A 22,160-nucleotide genomic window follows, 5' to 3' on the forward strand; every position below is an offset into this window, starting at 1 on the left:
TGAAGCAGAGAGAGATCTATTTCCATAAGCTGATCGAGCTCTTAAAATTTAAAAAAACTAGCATGAGGATTTACCAAATCCAAATTGAGAACGAAGACGAAAGGTTAATTCATAAAGTTGTAGTATTAACGTTGTTTATCTCAACCGAACCCATAGAGATTTCTCTTTTACTCCCATATTTCAATTTTATATTCGTTTTTTATAGTTAACTCAGACACATATTTTTAAAGGTAAGTTGTAATTAAGTCTTTAAAGTATAGTAAAATCTATAAATCAGTTTCTGATTTTATTTTGAGTAATAATTTGTTCCTCAAATTTAATCCCATTAACAAGTTGGTTTATACCGTTAATTGCTTTTCATTTATAATAATTTAATTCCAAAATTTTATTTTATTAACAAAATAATTTTATATTTAAATTTTATATTTAAGTAATTATTTATTTTATAGTTAAATAATTATATATTTATAAAATACTAAATAGATAATAATGTGATTTTACAAACAATTAATTTAATGAAAATTAATTTAAAATATAATTTTGAGAATATTTATAAATTATAAATAAATTATAACTTTATGTATTGACAAAATAAATTGTATAAAAAAACCTGTTTCTATCATTTTTCTTGAAATATTGTTAAAAGAATTTTTATAATTATGTATTTATTAAAATAGTATTACTATAAATAAAATAATTTCTTTTACATGATTATAAACCATAATATAAAAAAATTTAAAAAGTTTGGTAAAACACATTGTTAATTTGTTATTAACTACCTTTTACTATTTTATATTTAAATAATTATAACTATAAAATATTTAATATTTTATGAAAATTTATAATATTTAAATATAAAATTTAGATGTAGAGACTATTTGTTTAATAAAATAAAACTTTAGAGATTAAATTATTTTAAATTAAAAAAAGTAATTAATGGGTTAATTATAATTAATTTAAACAGCGAAGACTAATTTATTAATAAAATTTAAATTTAAAGACTAAATCATTATTAAAAAATAAACTAGAATTGATCAGTTGTGAATTTTTCTATACCTTGAAGATTTAATTATAATTTACTCAATTTTACAATATATTTCCACTACGAAAACCTAAATTTATTAAGAAAAATTGAACTTATTCTATCTATATACAATTATTAAATTTATTATGGTATCATAAATAATTTATGAATTACTAGGTCTTATTTGGTGGAGATAAAAAAAGTACAACAAAAATAATTTAATGTGTATGTTAATTGAATAATTATTAATATTAATAAATTATATCTACTTTAGAATCAACTATCATATACATATTTACATATATATATAAATATTTTAAATTTAAATATTTAATTATGCAAATTTAGACTTTATAGCAGTCACAGATTTGTCATGTAGCTACTGTTATTGTTATAGATTGGAGATCTAACTTCCAATCTTTTCAATGCCCACTGGATATATTTGAAAAATATCTTGTGCTGTCAGTGGTGGAGATGGAAAAAGTTGAAGGCAAATTAAGGTGGAAAAAAGGGTGCACTTGTACCTAGATCTGTTGCATATAAACTTAGCAATTAATTAATTAATATTATTATTATTATTATTATAACAACCAGCATCTCCATAGCCATTAAAACTCTTTTTTCTTCCTTTCCCTAGCTAGCTAATATGAGTTTTCTGCAGTAACCATTAATCTGTGTTTAAATTATTTCCTTATTATTAGTTAATCCTTGTTAGTTTGGTTCTGTATTTATCTCTTCTTAATCCTACTGACACTGGGCAGGAGGATGTGTGAAGTAATGTACATTAAAAAGCGAAATAGGAAGAGAAGAAATCAACCTCTTTTTATAAGAACTGTAATTTATGCAAAAATAATACAAAATCTTGAAATTTAATTAATAAAATATTAATAAGTTTTAGCTCAATAATATTAAAATCATTTAGTTCAATTAAATCTAAATGAATAAAAATAAGAAGTTTCTTTTCTAGGATTTGGATTATCAAGTGTTAAACTAGGGCTAGTTAATTCTATATATCTTAATTAATTAATTAAAGGGATTATACTAAAATATAAGAAAAGCTATATAAATACTGTATTTATGGTTAAAAGAATTGTTAATTAAGATGTAGCTACACAAAAATTTTGCAGAGAATCAGACAATAATTTATCAAAGAATTCGTATATTCCAATTCATACTCAAATTAGCATACATGTTATATAATTGAACTTGTCTTAGTTTGATAATGAAATTATTACTGCAAATAATTGTGAAATTTGATTCCCTTAACCCTAAAATTTCTTAATTATTAGTCACATCATGGTAATCATTTAATTTTACAGATTAAGAATGCATTATATTAAATTCATTTCCCTATAGAGAAGTGTTGATAGAAAAGACAAATTTTTAATTTGTTCTTATTAGATATAACTATATTTTATATATGAATTCATTGTTTGACCACAAATATTAATATACTGATTAACTGTGATGCACATGTTCGCATATTTAATTTAATTGAATTTTAATATTAGGTATAAAATCATAGATAGATGGTCAATATTTTGCTCTTCCCTGTTTTGAATATATAATTGAAGATTTTATACTTGCCTTTATAGTTTGAAATATTATCATTCTAACTTAACCCTTTTATATATATAATAACAATTTCAATTGTAGGTAGATTATAGAATACGTTCTGTACATTAAAATAGTGCACCAGATACTCATATAAAAAGTATATTTTTTTATAAACAAATCACTTTTGTTATTAATAATATCTATAAAAAAATTAATATGTATTGTTCAACTATCAAAATGGAATTCATATTTTTGAGAGTGAAAATCGGATGCACCCAATAATTTTCTTTAGTTGTATTATATTATAATTTTTATATTAGATTTTTTGGAATAATTTATCTTCAGTATATTTTTTTAGTAAAAAAATTTCTAATAACAATGGATTTGATAGCTTAAATTCAAATTCGTAGAGGAGAATTTAAAATTAAATTTCCTGCATAAGACTATGAAATTCTCTCCATTATTAAAAAATAATAACTCCTTTCGAAGTATAATTAATTAAAATCGTACTGTGTTGCCTAATTGTTGAATTTTATTCAAGGTCAAAATAATAACAACAACAACAGTGAAGAAAATTTCCACAATGGCTTCTGCGTCAGATTCAAACAGTACTTAACAAATAACAACATGTCTTGTACATAATGTGCAATTTCTTTTTCATTTCTTTCAATTTACCTTATTATTTACGCAAATAATTAATTTCATATATATTCTGATATTCTCGTACACAAAAAATGAAGCAACAATATTCATACCAGAATATATATGAAATTAATTATATGCTGACAATTATTAATTAATTTACAATTGCATTGGTAGGGTATCTGGCTATACCCATACAGTTCATCTCCTCTTTTAATTATTTATTTTTATTAAATATGAAAATTTTTTTCACATATAAAAAAAATATCTGACGAACATTTCATTTCCTGCGAATGAGATGTGCATTTAATAAGCATGCATATTGATATGCAACAATTACTACTTAGTTCAATTGGGTCTAGAGATTGTTTGAAAAAAGTCTGATTTTGTTGGTTGGCTTGATGTTAAATCATAAAACTGAGAGACGAAGCAGATATCCTTCTCCATATAAGCCTAAAAAGCTCTTAAAATTTTGAAAAGCTGGCTGAGGATTTAATTACCAAATCCAAATCGACAAAAAAAAAAAAAAAAAAAAACGAAACATTAATTCATAAAGTTGCAATATAAGCATTAATTGTTCATCTGAACCGAACCTTGGAGACATAGAGATTTTGTTTACTCCCACCTGCTTAATTTGTCAATAATTAAATCATAATTAATTAAGGATTTTATTTATTAAGAAAAATTGAACTTAATAAGTCTATAAATAATTATTAGATTTATATTATGACATAAATGATTTATTAATTTTTATTTTATAAGATGATTTAGCGTATTAACGAAAAATATATCTATCTTTAAAGTCAACTGTGACACGCATATTCGCATATATAAATACTCTAAATTTAAAATTTTCAATCATATAAATTTAGTCTTTATAGCCGTCATAGATTTGTCATGTAGCTAGTGTTGTTGTTACATATTGGACATTGAACCTTCAATATTTTCCATGCCTATTAGATATTTGAAAAAAACAAAATCTTGTGCTTAAGTAGTTGGAAGGCAAATTAAGTTGAAAAGAAAGGTGCACTCGTACCTAGATCTGCTGCATATAATTAACTGAGCAATTAATTATTATAATAATCTGCATCTATCTCCATAACCATTAAACCAGCAGCTCTTTAATCTTTATTTTCCTAGCTAGCTAATCTGAGTTATCTTCAGTTAGAAACAGTAGCATATGTCTGCACATGTTCAAACTCTGATTTTTCACTTCCTTATTAATAGTTAGTCCTTGTTGGTTTGATTCTGTATTTATCTCTTCTTGAATCAAAATAATTCAGCCTAATTATATTTCAAAAAATGGGTTCTGCTTGAATCAAAACTCTTGACTAAAATGTTCACAAGTTTCTTTATCATCCTTACACAGTTGCTACCATGTGATGATCTAGCCAATGAAACAAAGATTTATCAACCACTTTTTCCCCACTTCTTGGTTTTTAAATATTGATCTACTAATTACAATGTTCAAATTAAGGATTAAAGTAAAATATAATTTTATGGTGTATGTATTTTTTACACTATATTAAGTTTATTTCTCTCTTATTCAATTAAGAGCAAATTTTCTGCATTAGAATTTAAAAAAAATTACAAGAATTAAAAATATATTGATCCTCTAATGCAATACTAATTATGCCTCCTGTATGATCTTTCTTGTCCTTTATTCTTCATTTTTTCTAAATTTCAGTTATATCATTAAGAAAACAACTCTATTTATTTATAAAGAGTCGATGCAATTTAAAATTTAATCTTGTGATATATTTTTTTATTCAAATATTTAATTTATAGCACCTAATTAAATCCTCAATCAATAAATGGGTTGAAAAAAAATATATATTCATCAATATAAACCCTAGTGAAGCAGCAAAATACATATTTTATATTTGATTGTTGATGTAACATTTCAGTGTTGGTAAATGGCATACATAAGCTGATTCCTTTAAATAGGGTTTCAAGTGGTAGAAGAAGAGATATACATATAAACTACAAGAGATATACAAGGTATAGGATTGGTAATCCTTATCAGTTGACACTCATTTATTGATTGAAAAGTAAATAATTAATCATATTTAACACATATCTATGGCATCAACAGGTCATAGGATGACTGGACATTTTAGTAATTTAGCATATATATATATAAAATGTAAATGTGCATTCATTAATTATATTATTAATATCCATATATGAGAGTTGAATTAAAGTTTAGTACAAGATTAATGAGGGATAATTATTGCCTTTGTAATTTTTAACCTCTTAAATTTAAAGAGATTAGGTTAATTTTTCACGTTATAAATATTTATACATTTTTCAAGGGTTAAATATTAACTTTTGGAGGTGTAAATTAATAATTACCTTCTTTAAATATTAAAATTTATAAGAATAATATTTAACTATTAATTTTTTAACTTTTTAATTCATCTTTTATCACTGTTAAATTATAGCTATATTTTGTATATCCTAATTAATGGAAGAAATTATACTAAAATATAAGAAAAGCTATAAAAAGTACTGTATTTGTGGTTAAAAGAATTCTTAAATAAGATGTAGCTACACAAAAAGTCAAAAATTTAGCAGAGAATCAGACAATTATTATCAAAGAATTCATGTATTCCAATTCAAACTCAAATATATACACGTTAGTTTGAGAATGAAATTATTACTGCAAATAATTGTGAAATTTGATTCCCTCAGCCCTCCAAATTTCTTAATTATTAGTCACATTATGGTTATCATTTTACAGAATAGAATGCATTATATTAAATTCATTTCTCTATAAAGCAATGTTGAGAGAAAAGACAAATTGATGTTTAATTTCGTTCTTATTAGATATAACTATTTTGTATATACATCAATTGTTTGATCACCAACATCAATTAATTTTATCTTTTTCATGGCTAATTGGCTGTGATGTACATGTTCGCATATGTGATTTAGTTGAATTTTTATATTAAGTATAAAATTATAGATAATTAAATAGCCGACTTTTGTTTTTCCCTATTTTAAATATATAATTAAAGATTTTATACTTGCTCTGTAGCTTGAAATATTACGATTATAACTTAATTTTTTTTTTAATACTTAATGTAAAAAATACTTTTTTTTTCATAAGCAAGTCAATTTTATTATTATCAATATTCAGGAAAAACTTAATATGCATTACCTAATTATAAAAAATGAGACCCACGTATCTTTGTAAATGAATTAAGATTTACATGTATCGAGTACACTTAATAATTTTTTTTAATTGTATTGTATTATAATTTTTATATTGTATTTACTGAAATAATTTATCTTTAGTTTATTTTTTTAGCCAATAACATAATGGATTTCATAGCTAAAATTCAAATTGTTTTCTACATGAGACTAGAAAATTCTCTCCATTATTTAAAAATAATAACTCCTTTCAAAGTATAATTAATTAAAATGGTGTTGTGTTGCCTAATTGTTGAATTTTATTCAAGGTCAAAATGATAACAACAACAATTGAAGAAAATTTCCACAATGGCGTCTGCGTCAGATTCAAACAGCACCTAACAAATGACAACACGTCTCCTATATAATATCCAATTTCTTTCAATTTAGCTTATTATTTGAATATTGTTGCTTTTTTTATGGGTATATCTGAATATATATGAAATCAATTATATGCTGAATTAAATTATTAATTAATTAATTTACAATTGCATTGATTTGGGTTCTGGCTATCCACGGTATAGCCTATACGCATGCAGTTCATCTATTCTTTTATTAAATTCATGAAAGTAATATTTAATAATAGCAAATATTAATTAATATACATGCCCTAAAGAAATAATGTTATTCATTTTATTTATTAAAAAAATAGAACTTGCATCAGTCTATATATAATTATTAAATTTATTATGGTGTCGTAAATAATTTATAAATTATAGATTCTTATTTTATTGAGATAAAGAAATAAATAAAAATGATTTGATATGCATATTCATTGAATAATTATAAACGTTAACAAATTATATCTATCTTTATAGTCAACTGTGATACGCATATTCGCATATATGAATACCTTAAATTTAAAATTATTAATGATGTAAATATAGACTTTATAGCTGTCATGGATTTGTCATGTAGCTAGTGTTATTGTTACATATTGGAGATCTAACTTTCAATCTTTTCCATGCCCATTAGATATTTGAAAAGAAAAGGAAAGAAAGAAAAGAAAATCTTGTGCAAGTTGATGGCAAATTACTAAGGTGAAAAGAGGGGTGCATTCGTGCCTAGATCTGCTGCATATAATTAAGTGATCAATTAATTATTATAATAGCCTGCATCTCCATAAGCATTAAACCAGCTCTTTTATCTTTATTTCCCTAGCTAGCTAATTTGAGTTATCTTCAGTTAGAAATGGTAGCTTAGGTCTATATATATGTTCAAACTCTGCAATTTTACTTCCTTGTTAGTGGTTAGTCCTTGTTGGTTTGATCCTGTATGTGTGAAGTAATGTCGATATATAATCTGCAGAAATTGAAATAGAGAAAGAAGAAATCAAACCAATCTCATAGGTAATGAAAAGTTATATCTGAAAAGGTAGAACAATGTGCTCAAAAAGTTGAAAGAAAATACATAAACGCTCAGAACCAAGCAAACATTTTGTGCACAAATGTTCTTAGATCCACTCCATCACCTTCCCAAATTAACATAACAAGATTTTCTTGAACTTATGAATCATGATAAGATTTCACAAGAGTACACATCTACTCTGGATTCCCTAAACTTTGCTGCGCAACATATCCAGATCGACGTGTTTGATTCGCATTTCCAGACAGGAGGTAGGTTCTTTGTTTTCTTGTAGTATCAAGCAAGCCTATATGAATCCTGCTCTCAACAAGGATCAACCGAAACTTGGAATCCTTACCCTCCCTGTTCCTCTCCGAATGCTTCCTAATTACAACAACTTTCTTGATGAGATGATACAAATCCTGAGGAATTTCAGGGGCAAAACCATGAGCGTTTATGATGCGCAAAATCTTGCTTCCGGTGACACTCTTAACTTTAGAAATACCATAAGAATCACGGAGAATGACACCAATCTGAGGAGTAAGCCCCTTCTCTGTAAGTTTGCAAATGTTCTCCTCAACATCCTGAGGAGAGATCTTGAGCCGATTAACTTGGTGGAGTTCTCTTGTATGGCAGAGCTGAAGCGGAAATACCCTTACCGCGACTGTGCATGAGAACCATGGTGACGGCGATGAAGGTTGAGCAGTCTTTGGCTGAGCTTCCTCTACAGCGAACCGCAAACCCTAAAGGGAAATGAATATTCCTATATAATAATAATAATAATAATAATAATAATAAAATGTCATTCTTTTTATAGGAATTATAATTTATGGATAAATAACAAAATGTCATTTCTTGATTATCTTGAAATTTAATCAACAAGATAGGAATAAACTTTAAATAAGTGATATTAAAATCATTCAGAGCTACAATTCTCAAGTTAAAATATTAGTCAAAACTAAATGAATCAATAAAATTCTTATTTAGTAATTAATCAATGAATCAAGTTAAACTAAACATTTGTATTAATTTGAATTTTGTAATGTTATTATACCTTTTTTAAAAAAAAAAAATTGTTTTCTTTTTAGCAATTGGAGAAAAAAAAATCAATATCCATGAGTGTTGAATGTATTCTTAAATAAATTCATCTTTTATCACGAGTTAAATTAGAGTAATCTTTTTGAACAAAATTAGAGTCATTTAATTTTGAATATCTTAATTAATTGAAGAGATTATACAAAAATATAAATATATTTTATATCAAAAAGAGGAACAGATGAAAAATTCAGCCTAATTATATTTCAAAAATTAGGTTCTGCTTGAAAAATTCAGCACTTTTTTCCCACTTCTAGGTTTTTAAATATTGTCTACTAATTACAATGTTCAAATTAAGGATTAATAATAATGATTTTTTAAGTAAAATAGTAATTATATGGTGTATATCTTTTTTACATGATATTAAGTTTTTTTCTGTTATTCAATTAAGAGCTAATTAGAATTAGAAAAAATAAAAACATATCGATCCTATAATGCAATATTAATTGTACATCTTGTATATATATATGTTCCAAAATGTATATAATTTTATAGTTGATTGTTGATTTAACAGTTTGGTGTTGGTAAACGGCACACATAAGCTTAGCTCTTTTTTTTTTTTTTTTTTTTTGAGTGGGGGATTCGGAAACGGGGACTCAAATATAGATCTATCAGGTGAGTAATATGTCTTCAGCTATTGGAATAAGATAAATTAAACTAAGCAAGCTAATTCTAAAGCATAAGTAAGTCGTCATCGTATGAATGGACATTTTAGCAATTTAACATATATACTTTCATAATGTAAATGTGCACTCATTAATTATATTATTAATATCCATATAAAAGTTGAATTTTAACACTCACTTCTAAATAAATTCATCTTTTATCACGGATTAAACTAGAAATTAATTAATTAATTAATTTTATATATCTTAATTAATTGAAGAGATTATACTAATATATATATATATATAAAGCTATAAAAAGCATTGTATTTATTTAATTAGTTTAATTAAAATTTAAATTCAAGATATCATAATTTTGGAGACGAATAATTTTAATATTACTAAATTGAAACTATATATACATTGCAATGGATAAAGTACTGTATTTATGGTTAAAAGAATTGTTAATCAAGATGTAGCTACACAAAAATTTTGCAGAGAATCAGACAATAATTTATCAAAGAATTCGCAAATTCCAATTCAAACTCAAACATAAATGTTACATAGTTGAACTTGTCTTAGTTTGAGAATGAAATTATTACTGCAAATAATTGTGAAATTTGATTCCTTCCACCCCTCCAAATTTCTTTACTATCAGTCACATTATGGTAATCATTTTACAGATTAAGAATGCAATATATTTAATTCATTTGCCTTTAGAGCAGTGGAGGGAGAAAAAGACAAATGTTTAAGTTGTTCTTATTTGATATAATTATAATTTATATATGCATTCAATGTTTGACTATAAATATTAATAAATTTTTTTTTATGGCTGATTAACTGTAATACACATGTTCGCATATGTAATATACTTTGAATATATAATTAAAGATTTGATATTTATCTTGTAGTTTGAAATATTACAATTCTAACCTATACATAAATAAACAATACCAACAAAAAATAAAATAGTATAGGATTTACCAAATCCAAATTGAGAAGGAAGATGATAAGTTAAGTAATAAAGTTATAACATTAAGCTATATATAATTATTTGATTTATTATGATGTCATAAATAATTTATAAATGATTAGATCTTTATTTCATAGAGATAAAGAAATAAATAAAAATTATTTAGTGTACGCGTTCATTTAATTGCTATAAATATTAATAAATTATATTTATTTTAAAAGTCAACTGTAACACATATTCATATATATGAATATTTAAATTTAAAATTTTTAATTATGTAAATTTAAACTTTATAGCCGTCATAAATTTGTCATGTAGCTCGTGTTATTGTTGCATATTGGAGATCCAACTTTGAATCTTTTCCATGCTCATTGTTGTGCTTAAGTAGTGGAGACAGCAAAGTTAGGCAAACCAAGGTGAAAAGAATGGTGCACTCGCACCAAGATCTGCTGCATATAATTAACTGAGCAATTAATTATTATAATAATCTGCATCCATCTCCATAACCATTAAACCAGCAGCTCTTTTATCATTATTTCCTAATCTGAGTTAGTCCTCAGTTAGAAATGGTAGCATACGTTCAGACTCTGCATTAGTGGTTAATCCTTGTTGGTTTAATTATGCATTTATCTCTTACCGTCTTAATGCCTACTGACAATGAGCAAAGGATGCGTGAATTAAGAAAATACTACTCAATTATATTTAAAAAATCGTCTTTAAGATTGTTAGATCTCAAATTTAGATTTTAATTGAAATCGTTTATATGAAAAAAATAAAAAGATGAGAAGAAGATAAGCATATTAAGTCCTTGTTATTTCAAAAAAACTATATACAAGGGATGTGAGATTACACCCAGATCCAAATATTGAACTCATTTACAGATTTACAAATGATGATTGCAGGTTCACATGATAAAATATACAACCTACTGATCATAATATTCCAATTGAGCTCACCCCAGCTAGAAACCAATGAAGAACAGTAAGATATCTAATTTGGAATTTTCAGAGATTTCCTTTTTTTTTTTTTTTTTTTTCTTTTTCCTATGTTCATTTAGCTCCAACTAGGACTCAAATTGGAGAACTCACAATCCTGATGGCGATTCAACTACCCTAAGTTAAAACTCATTGATTTATTGAGATTTCTTAGTCTTAAACACCTACATAATAAACATCCAGCAAAAACGAGAGGTGAAGCAGATGAGGGGAGGGCTGCAAAAATAGGAAAAACCCAATAGATATATGTACTTACAATGCTAAAAACATAAAAAACCAATAAAATTGGAAACCATAATGAAAGATAGCAGCCTATCTGATTTCAACAATGATCAAAAACTTAAATTTTTGTGGAATTAAAAGATCATGAGTAATTCACTGCCACACTAGCAAATATATATCATTGTTCTACAGGCTATTATCTAAAACAAGGAATCCCAGTGGAGTTTTTTTTTTTTTTTGAAAAAAAAAATTAATCCCAGTGGAGTTTGGATTGAGCTAAACTGATGCCAGCATGAAAATCAAAAGGCTGAGAACTCAGTGGCATCAGGCAATCAATTCATTATAGTTTCATAAATAATACATTGAAACATGGACTTGCAAACATAATCTCAAAACAAGGAATTTGTTAATAGAAACTGCTCTTAAGAAAAGGAATTTTCCCTTTCTGATAGGAAATATGTTTGAGAACATACCATTAATAGTTAGTTATTGATTCAGTTCGAAAACATAATTACTTGATTTTAATGCATCCAAGAACAAAAGAATCCCTATGGAGAAAAACCACAGAAAGGACTTGACTAGGCATAATAACAGCAAATATTGTATATTACAGCCTAACAGGCCTTCCAACAACACAATTTCATAAAAGGTTTACCACCATTGAGCAGTTCCTTAACTTTCTACAAACAATGTGAACTGCATTTGCTAGGAGATTTACAGTTGTCCTGCTACTGACCAATAGTAAGATTAGCTAGGTTTTCCTCTCTGATGCTCCAATTCTTCATTTTGCCCTTCCTTACTCGTGTCGCAACATAACAATGGACACTAAATGCAAGATCTCTCAAGATAAAAAGCACATTGAATTAAAGGATAGGTAAAAAAAAGTTAATAACAGAATGCAACTTTGAATTAAAGGATAGGTACAAAACAAGTTAAAAAATATTGAATATTTCGAGAATCTAATGGTTGCATATCACAATTAGTTGGCCCCCCTTTGGACAGATAATTTCAATCCTTTCGGCCTACATAACATATCCGAGCACCTATGTTTAAATTTAGAACATATCCCTATATTTTCTATTTAGAAAGTTGACACACAGATATGTACCCATTTTCAACACCCATACCCAAGTCTGAGTAACATAGGTTTTTTCCACTACAAATCAATAATGATAAAATATACCACCTCTTATACATTTAATGACTAACTCATTTTCATTGCTAGTGAAACCAAGACCCCAACTCAAAACTTGGATTATCTCAAACCAAAGCACAAAATCTAATTTGCGATCTCAATCAAACTGTACCTCAGAGATTGCTGAGCATCACACCGAACAAACAACGAAGGACAACTATTTACATGCAAGGATGAACTTGTAAAAAAAATGTTAAGATCAAATAAGTGCACCAGATGAGATCGATAGAAGAGATTGGCAACTGGACAAACTATAGATTCCTGTTATAAGCAGAATAAAAAATTATGAGTCCTGGCAACTCCTAATTCAGCTAAATAAATTCTGCACAACTGGGTCCTGTAGGAGGAATTAAAATTAAAAACTTCATATTTGATATCTAACATGAAGACAAAAGTGTGATCATTTAGGGGCAGAAACATGAAGGCATGCACAATAATGCAAACTATATCATAATGCAAGCTTGAACAATCTATGACACAAAGTCTTTATTACATAAAGGAAATGAAACTCGCAGAAAAATTTACCCTAATTATGGAGGAGTAGGCATCAACATTGCCACCGGTTCCTGTAGCATCCAATACACAATGGAGACAAGTACAATAATCATTGGGCCTTCCTGAAGCCAACCAATTAGATGTGCCCGCCTCCATTCATGTTGTGGCAGTCTCCTGGGAATTCTAAGGGATAACTCAAGCATAAGAAAATACATCATGAACCCAGAAATGATAAAGAGAATCAGTGATGTCCTCTTCTCTGGTTCATGCGGTCATTGAGGATTAAAATGTAAAAATTCTGAAGCAAAGAATAAAAATCCAACAAGTAAATGTATGTTCATACTGAAACTGAACCTTCTTACTGTGGCTCTGCACATAACAGAAGATATAAAAATGAAATTAGTGAATGTAATGCACAAACATAACACATGCTCCACAAGTTGCATTACTATTATATCATCCCAGACAAACAAGTTGCATTACTACATGTCTGACACTATAAACACAGAATTTCTTCATCATCCACAGATTGTCTAAGATAATATATGTGCACACCTATTAGCATTATGAAACACCAGTTCAGGCAACAAGATCAACTTCATCACGGTTAGGAGGAATAACATCTAATATCATCATACTCTGATATTGATCTGGAATAGGTGCACCAGTCTGCACACATAACTCAACTACAGCAGGAGCCTTGCCATAATACCTCTTCAGTTTGTTATCCAGAGGAGGACCATTCAAATCTCGAACATGCCACACATAATTTGGACCCACAAGATCCTCTATCATTGCTTCTTGCCATGCATGTTGACCATCGCGAAACTAATGCTTGGTTGCCTTGCACATCCTCACCTTATGTCCCTTGGGACCTACCTGAACCTCAGGACAAAATCCACAGGTTAAAACACTGTACTTATCCATGATCTTCTTTGCCTCTGAAATCATTTCAAACCATGACTCCATTGTCCATATGCTTAAATCCCTTTCAGTTGTTCGATCATTTGATTCATCCAAATGATCAGCATTTTTCTCCAACTTAAAATTAGTTGTTACTCCATCAAATTCAGCACCAAAATTAGAACTCACAAGAGGATCAATATTCTCAAAGTGAGAGTTTTTCCTCATTTCATTCATTTCTGCCACTAGTTCAAAATCTACTATTCATCCTTCTATAGAATAGACAGGTTTTGTCCTCCTCCTTGCAGGGAGCTTTTCCAAGTTTACCCCAGCTTGTATACAAAGTTCTACAATGGCAGGGATCCTTGGCACCGTGTGCCTTTCGTCATGTCCAACTCTTGCCTTACCCACACAGTCATAGAGATGGAAGCATTTAGGGAAAAAAAACTACATCCCGCACTCCTCCCTTTCTCCAAACATGAGTAGCACTCCGGGAAACACTGCCTGGACCAACGCAGGTTCTAGTTTCATGACCCACATGACCTCTAACTTATAGCAAATGTCCCATATATTCTGTCACTCATATTCTTATCTCATAAGAATAGAATATATAATATATTGCTAATGGAAAATTTCAAATAAATATGATATGAAACATACAACATTTAAATGAAATGTTAATTGCCATTAAAATATTTACAATGTCATTTACAAGGTACAAGATTAGTGTATGCTCTAGGGTATATACAACTAACAATAAGTACACCTTTTCTAATACTTTACACTGATAGTGTTCCACCTGTTTCTTAGATAGGTTGTCAATGAAACAAGTTTATTTATTAATGTGCTACTTATAATTAGATCTGATAAGTTAATTAATGCTAAATAGATAAATTGTAAACCCTGTTGACGTTTAATTCTAATGTTTTGTATTCGTAATGTATTTGAAACTTTGAGCTCTTAATGTGTTGTTTCTGATATATATGTGAATTCTGTCTTATTATGTTAGTACATGCACTTGATTGATTACTTTATGAGAATGTTGACAAGATTTGTCTTCAATGAAGAAATTATTGTTGGACCATTATGTCATATCCCATTATAGATCATGCTGGGTAAGGGATTGATATGTAATACATGGAAAGAACTATGTTGAATTAATAACATAGAACCGCTATGATTCTTATTAATTCTTGCTTAATGATTACGTATATTTTGATCAATCTAAAGATAGGAGTTTAGCTTATATTCTTGCGCATTATATTTATTATTAAATCATTAGTGAAGGATGGGTCACGTGATATTCATTAGTGAAGGAGTATTTTTGAGATTTAATAATAATTATGCTAAAATCCTATTGGTCATAATTAATGACGGTCCGTTTCTATCTGGTTAAATTTTAAACACACCCCATCAAGTGTCATAATACCAAAATGCCCCCCATTAATTGTGACCAATAGGATTTTAGCATAATTATTATTAAATCTCAAAAATACTCCTTCATTCACAAATAAACTTACAGGTATGAGAACCTAGGGTTAAGCTTCTTTCATTTGAGAAAAAAATGGTTTGGTTCAAACAGGAATGCAGTCCCTTGAAGAGCCTACTATTCATTTCCTAGGAAGGGAATATGCCTCAGTGCAGTGCCTGTTAAGCAAGTCAGCAGTGGATTGGAACTGGAAAGAAGAACTTAGCATAAGTTGAAAGAACAATATCAGAGAGCAAATTTTTAAATTTTAATATAATAAATCTTCATAATTTTATAGCAACAAACGAATTAGTGCATCTAATACAAGTCGTCATATAAAAAACGAACTTAATATTATATAAAAATTTATACAAAATTAATTAAAATGGGTACAATAAACGCACAATCTTTAATCTACTGGTTGTTAAACCTTTAATTGATCCTCGTACTCCAATTTTTTATTACCGCACTCTTTCTAATTTAATATTTGTTAAAAAAATTTAATTAATTAAAAATAAATTTATATAATTCATTTCTCCTTATCTTCTCTCTCCCTCTGTTCTCTCTCTCCACTGCTCTGTTTCCTCATCCATTTCTCCTTCACCATGATTGAAATTTGTAAATATCCATACACCATATATCAAAACCAAAATTAAGAGGGGGGGATTCAGCAATATATGAACGAACAACCAAAACCCAAAATGATACCTGCAGATCTCTCAAAATCGATAAGCGCCCACAAAAATCAAAACAACAAGAGAACAAGAATAACCGAGTAAACAAAATGAATATCCCACCAAAAAAGAAACGAAAACTGAAAAGTAACAACGGTAATCGCATTCAACAACTAAAACAATCAAAATCAGTAATGAAAATAATAAAGAGGTGTAGCTAAACAGATGTGAGGACGAGCGAAGGAACCTGACAACGACATTATTGATGACGCCTAAGAAATTTTCAAGTGAGGATTGTCTAACTTCCCCCTGGATGAATCACCGCCTGTTTTGCTTTTTCCCTTCCAGCTTTCTGGATAGCTCTCCCTCCTTCGCTATTAGCTCTTATGGATTCTCTCTCGGTCTCTCTAAACTTGCTTTTTTTGTTTTTTTTTTTTTTTTTTAAGCCGTAAATTACAATTTAATCTCTAATTTTAATTAAACTTATAAATTTTCAGTATTTTAAAAACTAAACAATCTAATTATGAGAATTTAGTCAAGTAATTAGAATTTTAGTCAAATTATGATGAAAATAATTAAAATATTTTTAATTTTATTTTTAATTTAAAAATAATTTAATTCTCTAAAATTTTATTTTAATTTAGCTATTAAAATTTAATTAAATTTATAAATTAATTCTTATAATTTTAAAACTAAGTAATATAATTTTTGACATTATAATAAACTTATAAATTAATTTTTACTATTAAAATTATAGTTAATTAATAATAAATATATATATATAATTATTTTTATATTATTAAAATAATAATAATAACATAAATAAAATTTTATAAAATTATAAAAAATTATTTATTTTAATTTAATGAAATTTATATTTTAAAAATAAAATAACTTAATTATTAATAAAATAAAATATTAGATTCTAAATTATTAATAAAATAAAATTTTAGAGGTTAAATTATTTTTAAATTAAAAATAATAATAATAATAATATTTTAATATTTTTATTAAATTAATTATAACTTAATAAAATTTTAATAATAAAAATTAAATTATAAATTTTATCATTATTAAAATTAAATTATTTATTTATAAAATATAAAAATTAAATTATAAATTTTATCAAATTTTATACACTAAATTATAGTTTACTTTTTTAATACTCTTGCCAGACGGAAGGTTTATTATTAGATAGCATTTAAAAGTAGGATTTTCGATTTTTTTTTTTTATATTTGTTTTTGTTCTGAGTTTCTTTTTAAGAAAATTAATTTATAAAAACGAAAATTAAATTTTTTTGAATGGTCCATGAAGAGCAGAAAATTAGCAAAGGTTGTGGTAATCCCCAAAAAGTCGTATAAGAATCATCTATTACCAAAATTAGATTATCTTTTACCCAAATCACCCCCTCCCTATATGCAAGCATTTGTCATGATGATGGATATAGTTGGAATATTAATAAATATTTTCCTTTACAATTATAATTTTTGGCAATATTAATATGTTTAAATAAAAATAGAAATTTAGTCTCTGAGCTTCTATATATTATTAGCAGGTAAATATTTAGATCTAAATTAGGCAATTAAAATGAATGCCTTTCACTTGTTAACGATTTAAATTCTTATAATTTTTTTATTATATTATATTATATATATATAAATCATTATATATATGTAATATACAATTATAACTTGTGAGTGTATTTAACAACAATAACATAGATATCAGATTCAATAATCCCAAAAATGTACAACATTTTTTTAAATAAATTTGAAAATGATATAATTTATTTAAATTTTTTTAAAAAAGTAGATAGTAATTTTCATTGAATAAATTAGAAAATTTAAAATTATTTTTAATATATATATATATATTTTTTTTTAAATTAATAAAATTGACATTTACGAATCTGAAGCCAATCAAGCTCAGCCCATGGCCCAATGCTAGAGTTGGAGAAGTACAAAATCATAACAGATAAAACATTGAAATGGACTTTTATCTTTATTTATAGGATAAATTTCAATAACTGTCCTGAATTTATATAATTATAATAGTATAATTTTTTAACTTTAAAATATAATATAAAATTTTATAAATTTTTAAATTTTACATAATAAAATCTCTCTGACTTTCAATTATTAATTTTTCAGTTAGAAATTGATATAAATAGCTCCAGTATGATATTTAGTCAATATTTCTCTCTTCTCTCTTATGTAAAGTGTAAAATTATTTTTTTTACACATGAAAAATTATTTTGTCTACAGAAAAAAAAATGATTCAATTTACAAATGGCTTGAGATAAAAAAGAAAAATACTGACTAAACTCAATGCTGGAACTGTAGAGGTCAGCGTCTAACTGAAAAATTAGTAATTGAAGGTTAGAAGAATTTTACTGTATAAAATTTGAAAGTTGATGGAGTTTTATGTTATATTTTTAAGTTGAGGATTTTAATGTTACAATTAGATAAATTCAGGAATAGTTGTCAAAATTTATCCTTATTTATATTGAATTTTGCATTCAACACAAAATTCCTTTTAAAATACTATTAATTTTCCTTTTCTTATGAGAAATTATTAAGTGCACTTAATGTATATATATTATTTCTTATAATTATGTGAGATTCACTTTTCAAATTATAAAAAATGCTTACTTTTTTGTGATAAATTAAATATTATTTTTTAGTGCTCCCGATATATCTAATAATTAATCGTATTTTGTATGCAGGAGAACTTCTTATTTATCCAAACCATAACATTTTCATATCAGTTATAAAATTAAATTCAATATTACTAAAACATAATGAAATAGTTTCTAATCTAATAAAGTGTTCATTCGTGTCATTAAATTGAATTTTCTTTTATTTATTGAAAAAATTAATTTTAAACTTCAACTAATAGAGCATTTTATGGGTTCATAAGTGGAATTCAACTGTTAAATTCACATAATTCACACCATGTGATGAATTGGATCTGACAAGAATTTCCCATAAAGTAAACAAGGAAAGACAAAGAAATATCAGAGAAAGATGGTTGAGCCATGTGATATTTTGGTGTCACTATTTCTGGTGAGTTTCTGCTAATCCAAAATGCTGTTTTATGATGAACAGCAATCAGCCAATTTCTCCAGACAAAAGTATCTGGTGATCATGGGCCACCATGAACATGTTCTCTTGTGATGCTTTTATGCTGTACAGTGACTCCCTCTCTTTCCTGGGCTTTACCTCTTATCATAGTGATGTCTAAGCAGGCAATAACATTAGAGACTTTTTTTCCTAATTTTGAAGTTAAATTCAGTGCTTTTGCACAGTGTTTTAGCCAACCTATATAGACTATCAAATCAATAACATTAGACCATTAATGATATTTTCTTCTCACATTGCCTGTACAGAACCATATCCAAGAACCCACTTTTTAAAATGCTTGTCAGTGTTTATGGTCGACATGATTTATCTGACATTTGCAATAGCAAGTATATCCTTTACAGCATTTACCTAACAATATCAATTGATCTTGCTCAAAATATATGGCTAGGTTGAAAATCTACATCCACTTCACTTTAATTATATATGAATTTACAGAAGATTTTGAGGATTAAACGCTTGTTTTTGCTTAGCGTTATTAACTTTTATGATTAGAAAAGATTTTCAGGGTAATTAAACAGAAATTAAATAATAAATATAGTTATGATGGATGGGTTTTCATAATGTTCCCCACCACATCTTAAAACCATGATGAAATCACAGATTTTTATTGCGTGAAAGTGGGAAAACTTTTGCTGCAGAGGTTGATAATTTTGAAGAAACTAAATAAATGGAAGAATGAAGGGTGAGAAAGAACGAGGAAGCTCCACTTTAAATTATGGCCTCAGAGAATGGACTTCCACATTAATTTTGAATCCCAAGATAATATTTTTTGTAAACGACATGGTGTTAGTGGAGGTGGGGGAAGGTGGTGAGGAACTTCCTCTGATCTTTATGATGATCATTTTCTTCTGAACTAAATTTTGCCACCTTCACAGGCCACCACTAACATTTCATGCACCAAGTACTGACCCTGTAGTTTTTCCTTTACCTTTCCTAGTTTTTAATGAAAAGAATGAAGATGATGATTGCCGGCTGAGATAGAAAGACGGCCGTTCTTTTGTTGCCATTGCGCCGCCATTCAATTATTTCAGCGACTTGCTCTCCTGAGAGGAGATTTTTTTATTGAGTATTTAGTTTGACTTTGGCTTAATACTTAAATATTAACTTCATTTTTAAATTTTATAATTATTAATAAATTATATAATCCCTACATTTATAGAAATTTATTCAAATGTCTTTAAATTTTGATTTCATCAAATATTTTAGTATTTATATTCATTTTCTGAGAATATTTCAGTATATTTAGTCAATCAAATCTCATATAAATAGTTATTTAGTCTTTAAATTTAATTACTATTTCTATAAATAATGGTTTCTATAAGGATATTTTTAAAATTTTCTTAAATATTAACAGCTAAAATATATGAAGAAATGAAAATATTTGACGAAATTAAATCTTAAAGATATTTTAATGAATTTTTAAAAATATAAAAATCATTTTGTTTTTGTTAATAATGATAATAGTCAATGGATGAAATTGTAATTCAGCCTGCTATAATAATAATAAAAAAAAATATTAAACATGATAATACGTTCCCACGTGTGTATGTCCCGACCTCAGATGGAGACTGGCACATTCTGAAGAAGTGTGAACCGTCGGTGTGTAATAATTATGTCGTCGGCGAGGATAAGGATCAACTTTCATTTCAATATCTTTTTAATATTAATGTATGAAATTAAATTATTAAGGAAACAAAGAATATTTTAAAAGTCATTGATTTAATTTCTTCAAGGTTTTGAAGAGAGCATGTGAAAGGCATACTATTTAGCAGCTAAATTAATGCAAAAAAAGTCAAAATGGTGCCCTCCATGTACTCTTCCGGCGAGCGGCTGCCGATGCCAAGTTGCAATCACATAAACCAAGGCATAAATTGTTGGCTGAACGCACTGAACTTTGGTCTTTTGCTTCTTTAGATGTATAGGTGAGAGACCACTCGCCGTTAGAATAATTTTTATCCCATTAAAATATTTAAAATATTATTATATTTAATAAATTCACTTATTATTTTAATAATTATTATAATTATTATATAATAATAATAATAATTAATATTTAAATTAATAATTATTTTATTTATTATTTTAATAATTAGCATATAATATATGAAAATTTTAGTGTACTGAATAGTTTGTTGACTAATAAAATTAGCATTAATTATTTGTTGGAATTGCAAGCATTATAGAGTATTTCTTATAATGAAAATTATGAAAACTCAAATTATATGATTGAGTGAAATGATTATTTAATTATGTATATTGAAATATATTTTTAATAATATTAATAATGAAGCAATAAAATTTTATTGATCTCAATTTTCTGGCTTTACCCTTACATATAAGAACATAATTAATAACAATAATCACCATTTTAACACATATATATAATTACCTACAAGATAAGAAGACTAACAATAATGCTTATAGTCAACCATAATTATTGAGTAAAGTTGAATAAAAATAAAATTTTAATTTCTAAAACATCCTATCCTCTCCCTTTCCCAATTGATGCAAATGTGACTCTCATTAGGCCTTTTTGATTCAAATTGCCTACTTTCTGCATTAGTTATTTCTTGATAAGATAAAATGAAAGCTTTAACTTTTAAGGAAATTAAAGATTATGATCAATCAA

At 26.7% G+C, this 22,160-nt stretch overlaps 1 protein-coding gene and 2 pseudogenes across 1 annotated transcript; all 3 read right to left on the reverse strand.

Annotated features, from left to right (window-relative positions):
- Positions 1-7,747: 7,747 nt before the first annotated feature.
- Positions 7,748-8,515, reverse strand: LOC110650616 (40S ribosomal protein S13-like; annotated as a pseudogene).
- Positions 8,516-12,209: 3,694 nt separating this feature from the next.
- On the reverse strand, positions 12,210-13,516 carry LOC110650617 (uncharacterized). Its single transcript, XM_058149766.1, has 3 exons — positions 13,373-13,516; positions 12,960-13,108; positions 12,210-12,477 (listed from the first exon to the last, which is right to left on the reverse strand). The coding sequence occupies exons 1-3, from the start codon at positions 13,496-13,498 to the stop codon at positions 12,381-12,383; spliced, it is 372 nt and encodes a 123-aa protein (XP_058005749.1). The 5' UTR covers positions 13,499-13,516; the 3' UTR covers positions 12,210-12,380.
- LOC110647268 (APO protein 3, mitochondrial-like) lies at positions 12,210-20,538 on the reverse strand (annotated as a pseudogene).
- Between the last annotated feature and the right edge of the window lie 1,622 nt (positions 20,539-22,160).

Source organism: Hevea brasiliensis, chromosome 7, assembly GCF_030052815.1.
Source record: "Hevea brasiliensis isolate MT/VB/25A 57/8 chromosome 7, ASM3005281v1, whole genome shotgun sequence".
Classification (NCBI taxonomy): Eukaryota; Viridiplantae; Streptophyta; class Magnoliopsida; order Malpighiales; family Euphorbiaceae; genus Hevea; species Hevea brasiliensis.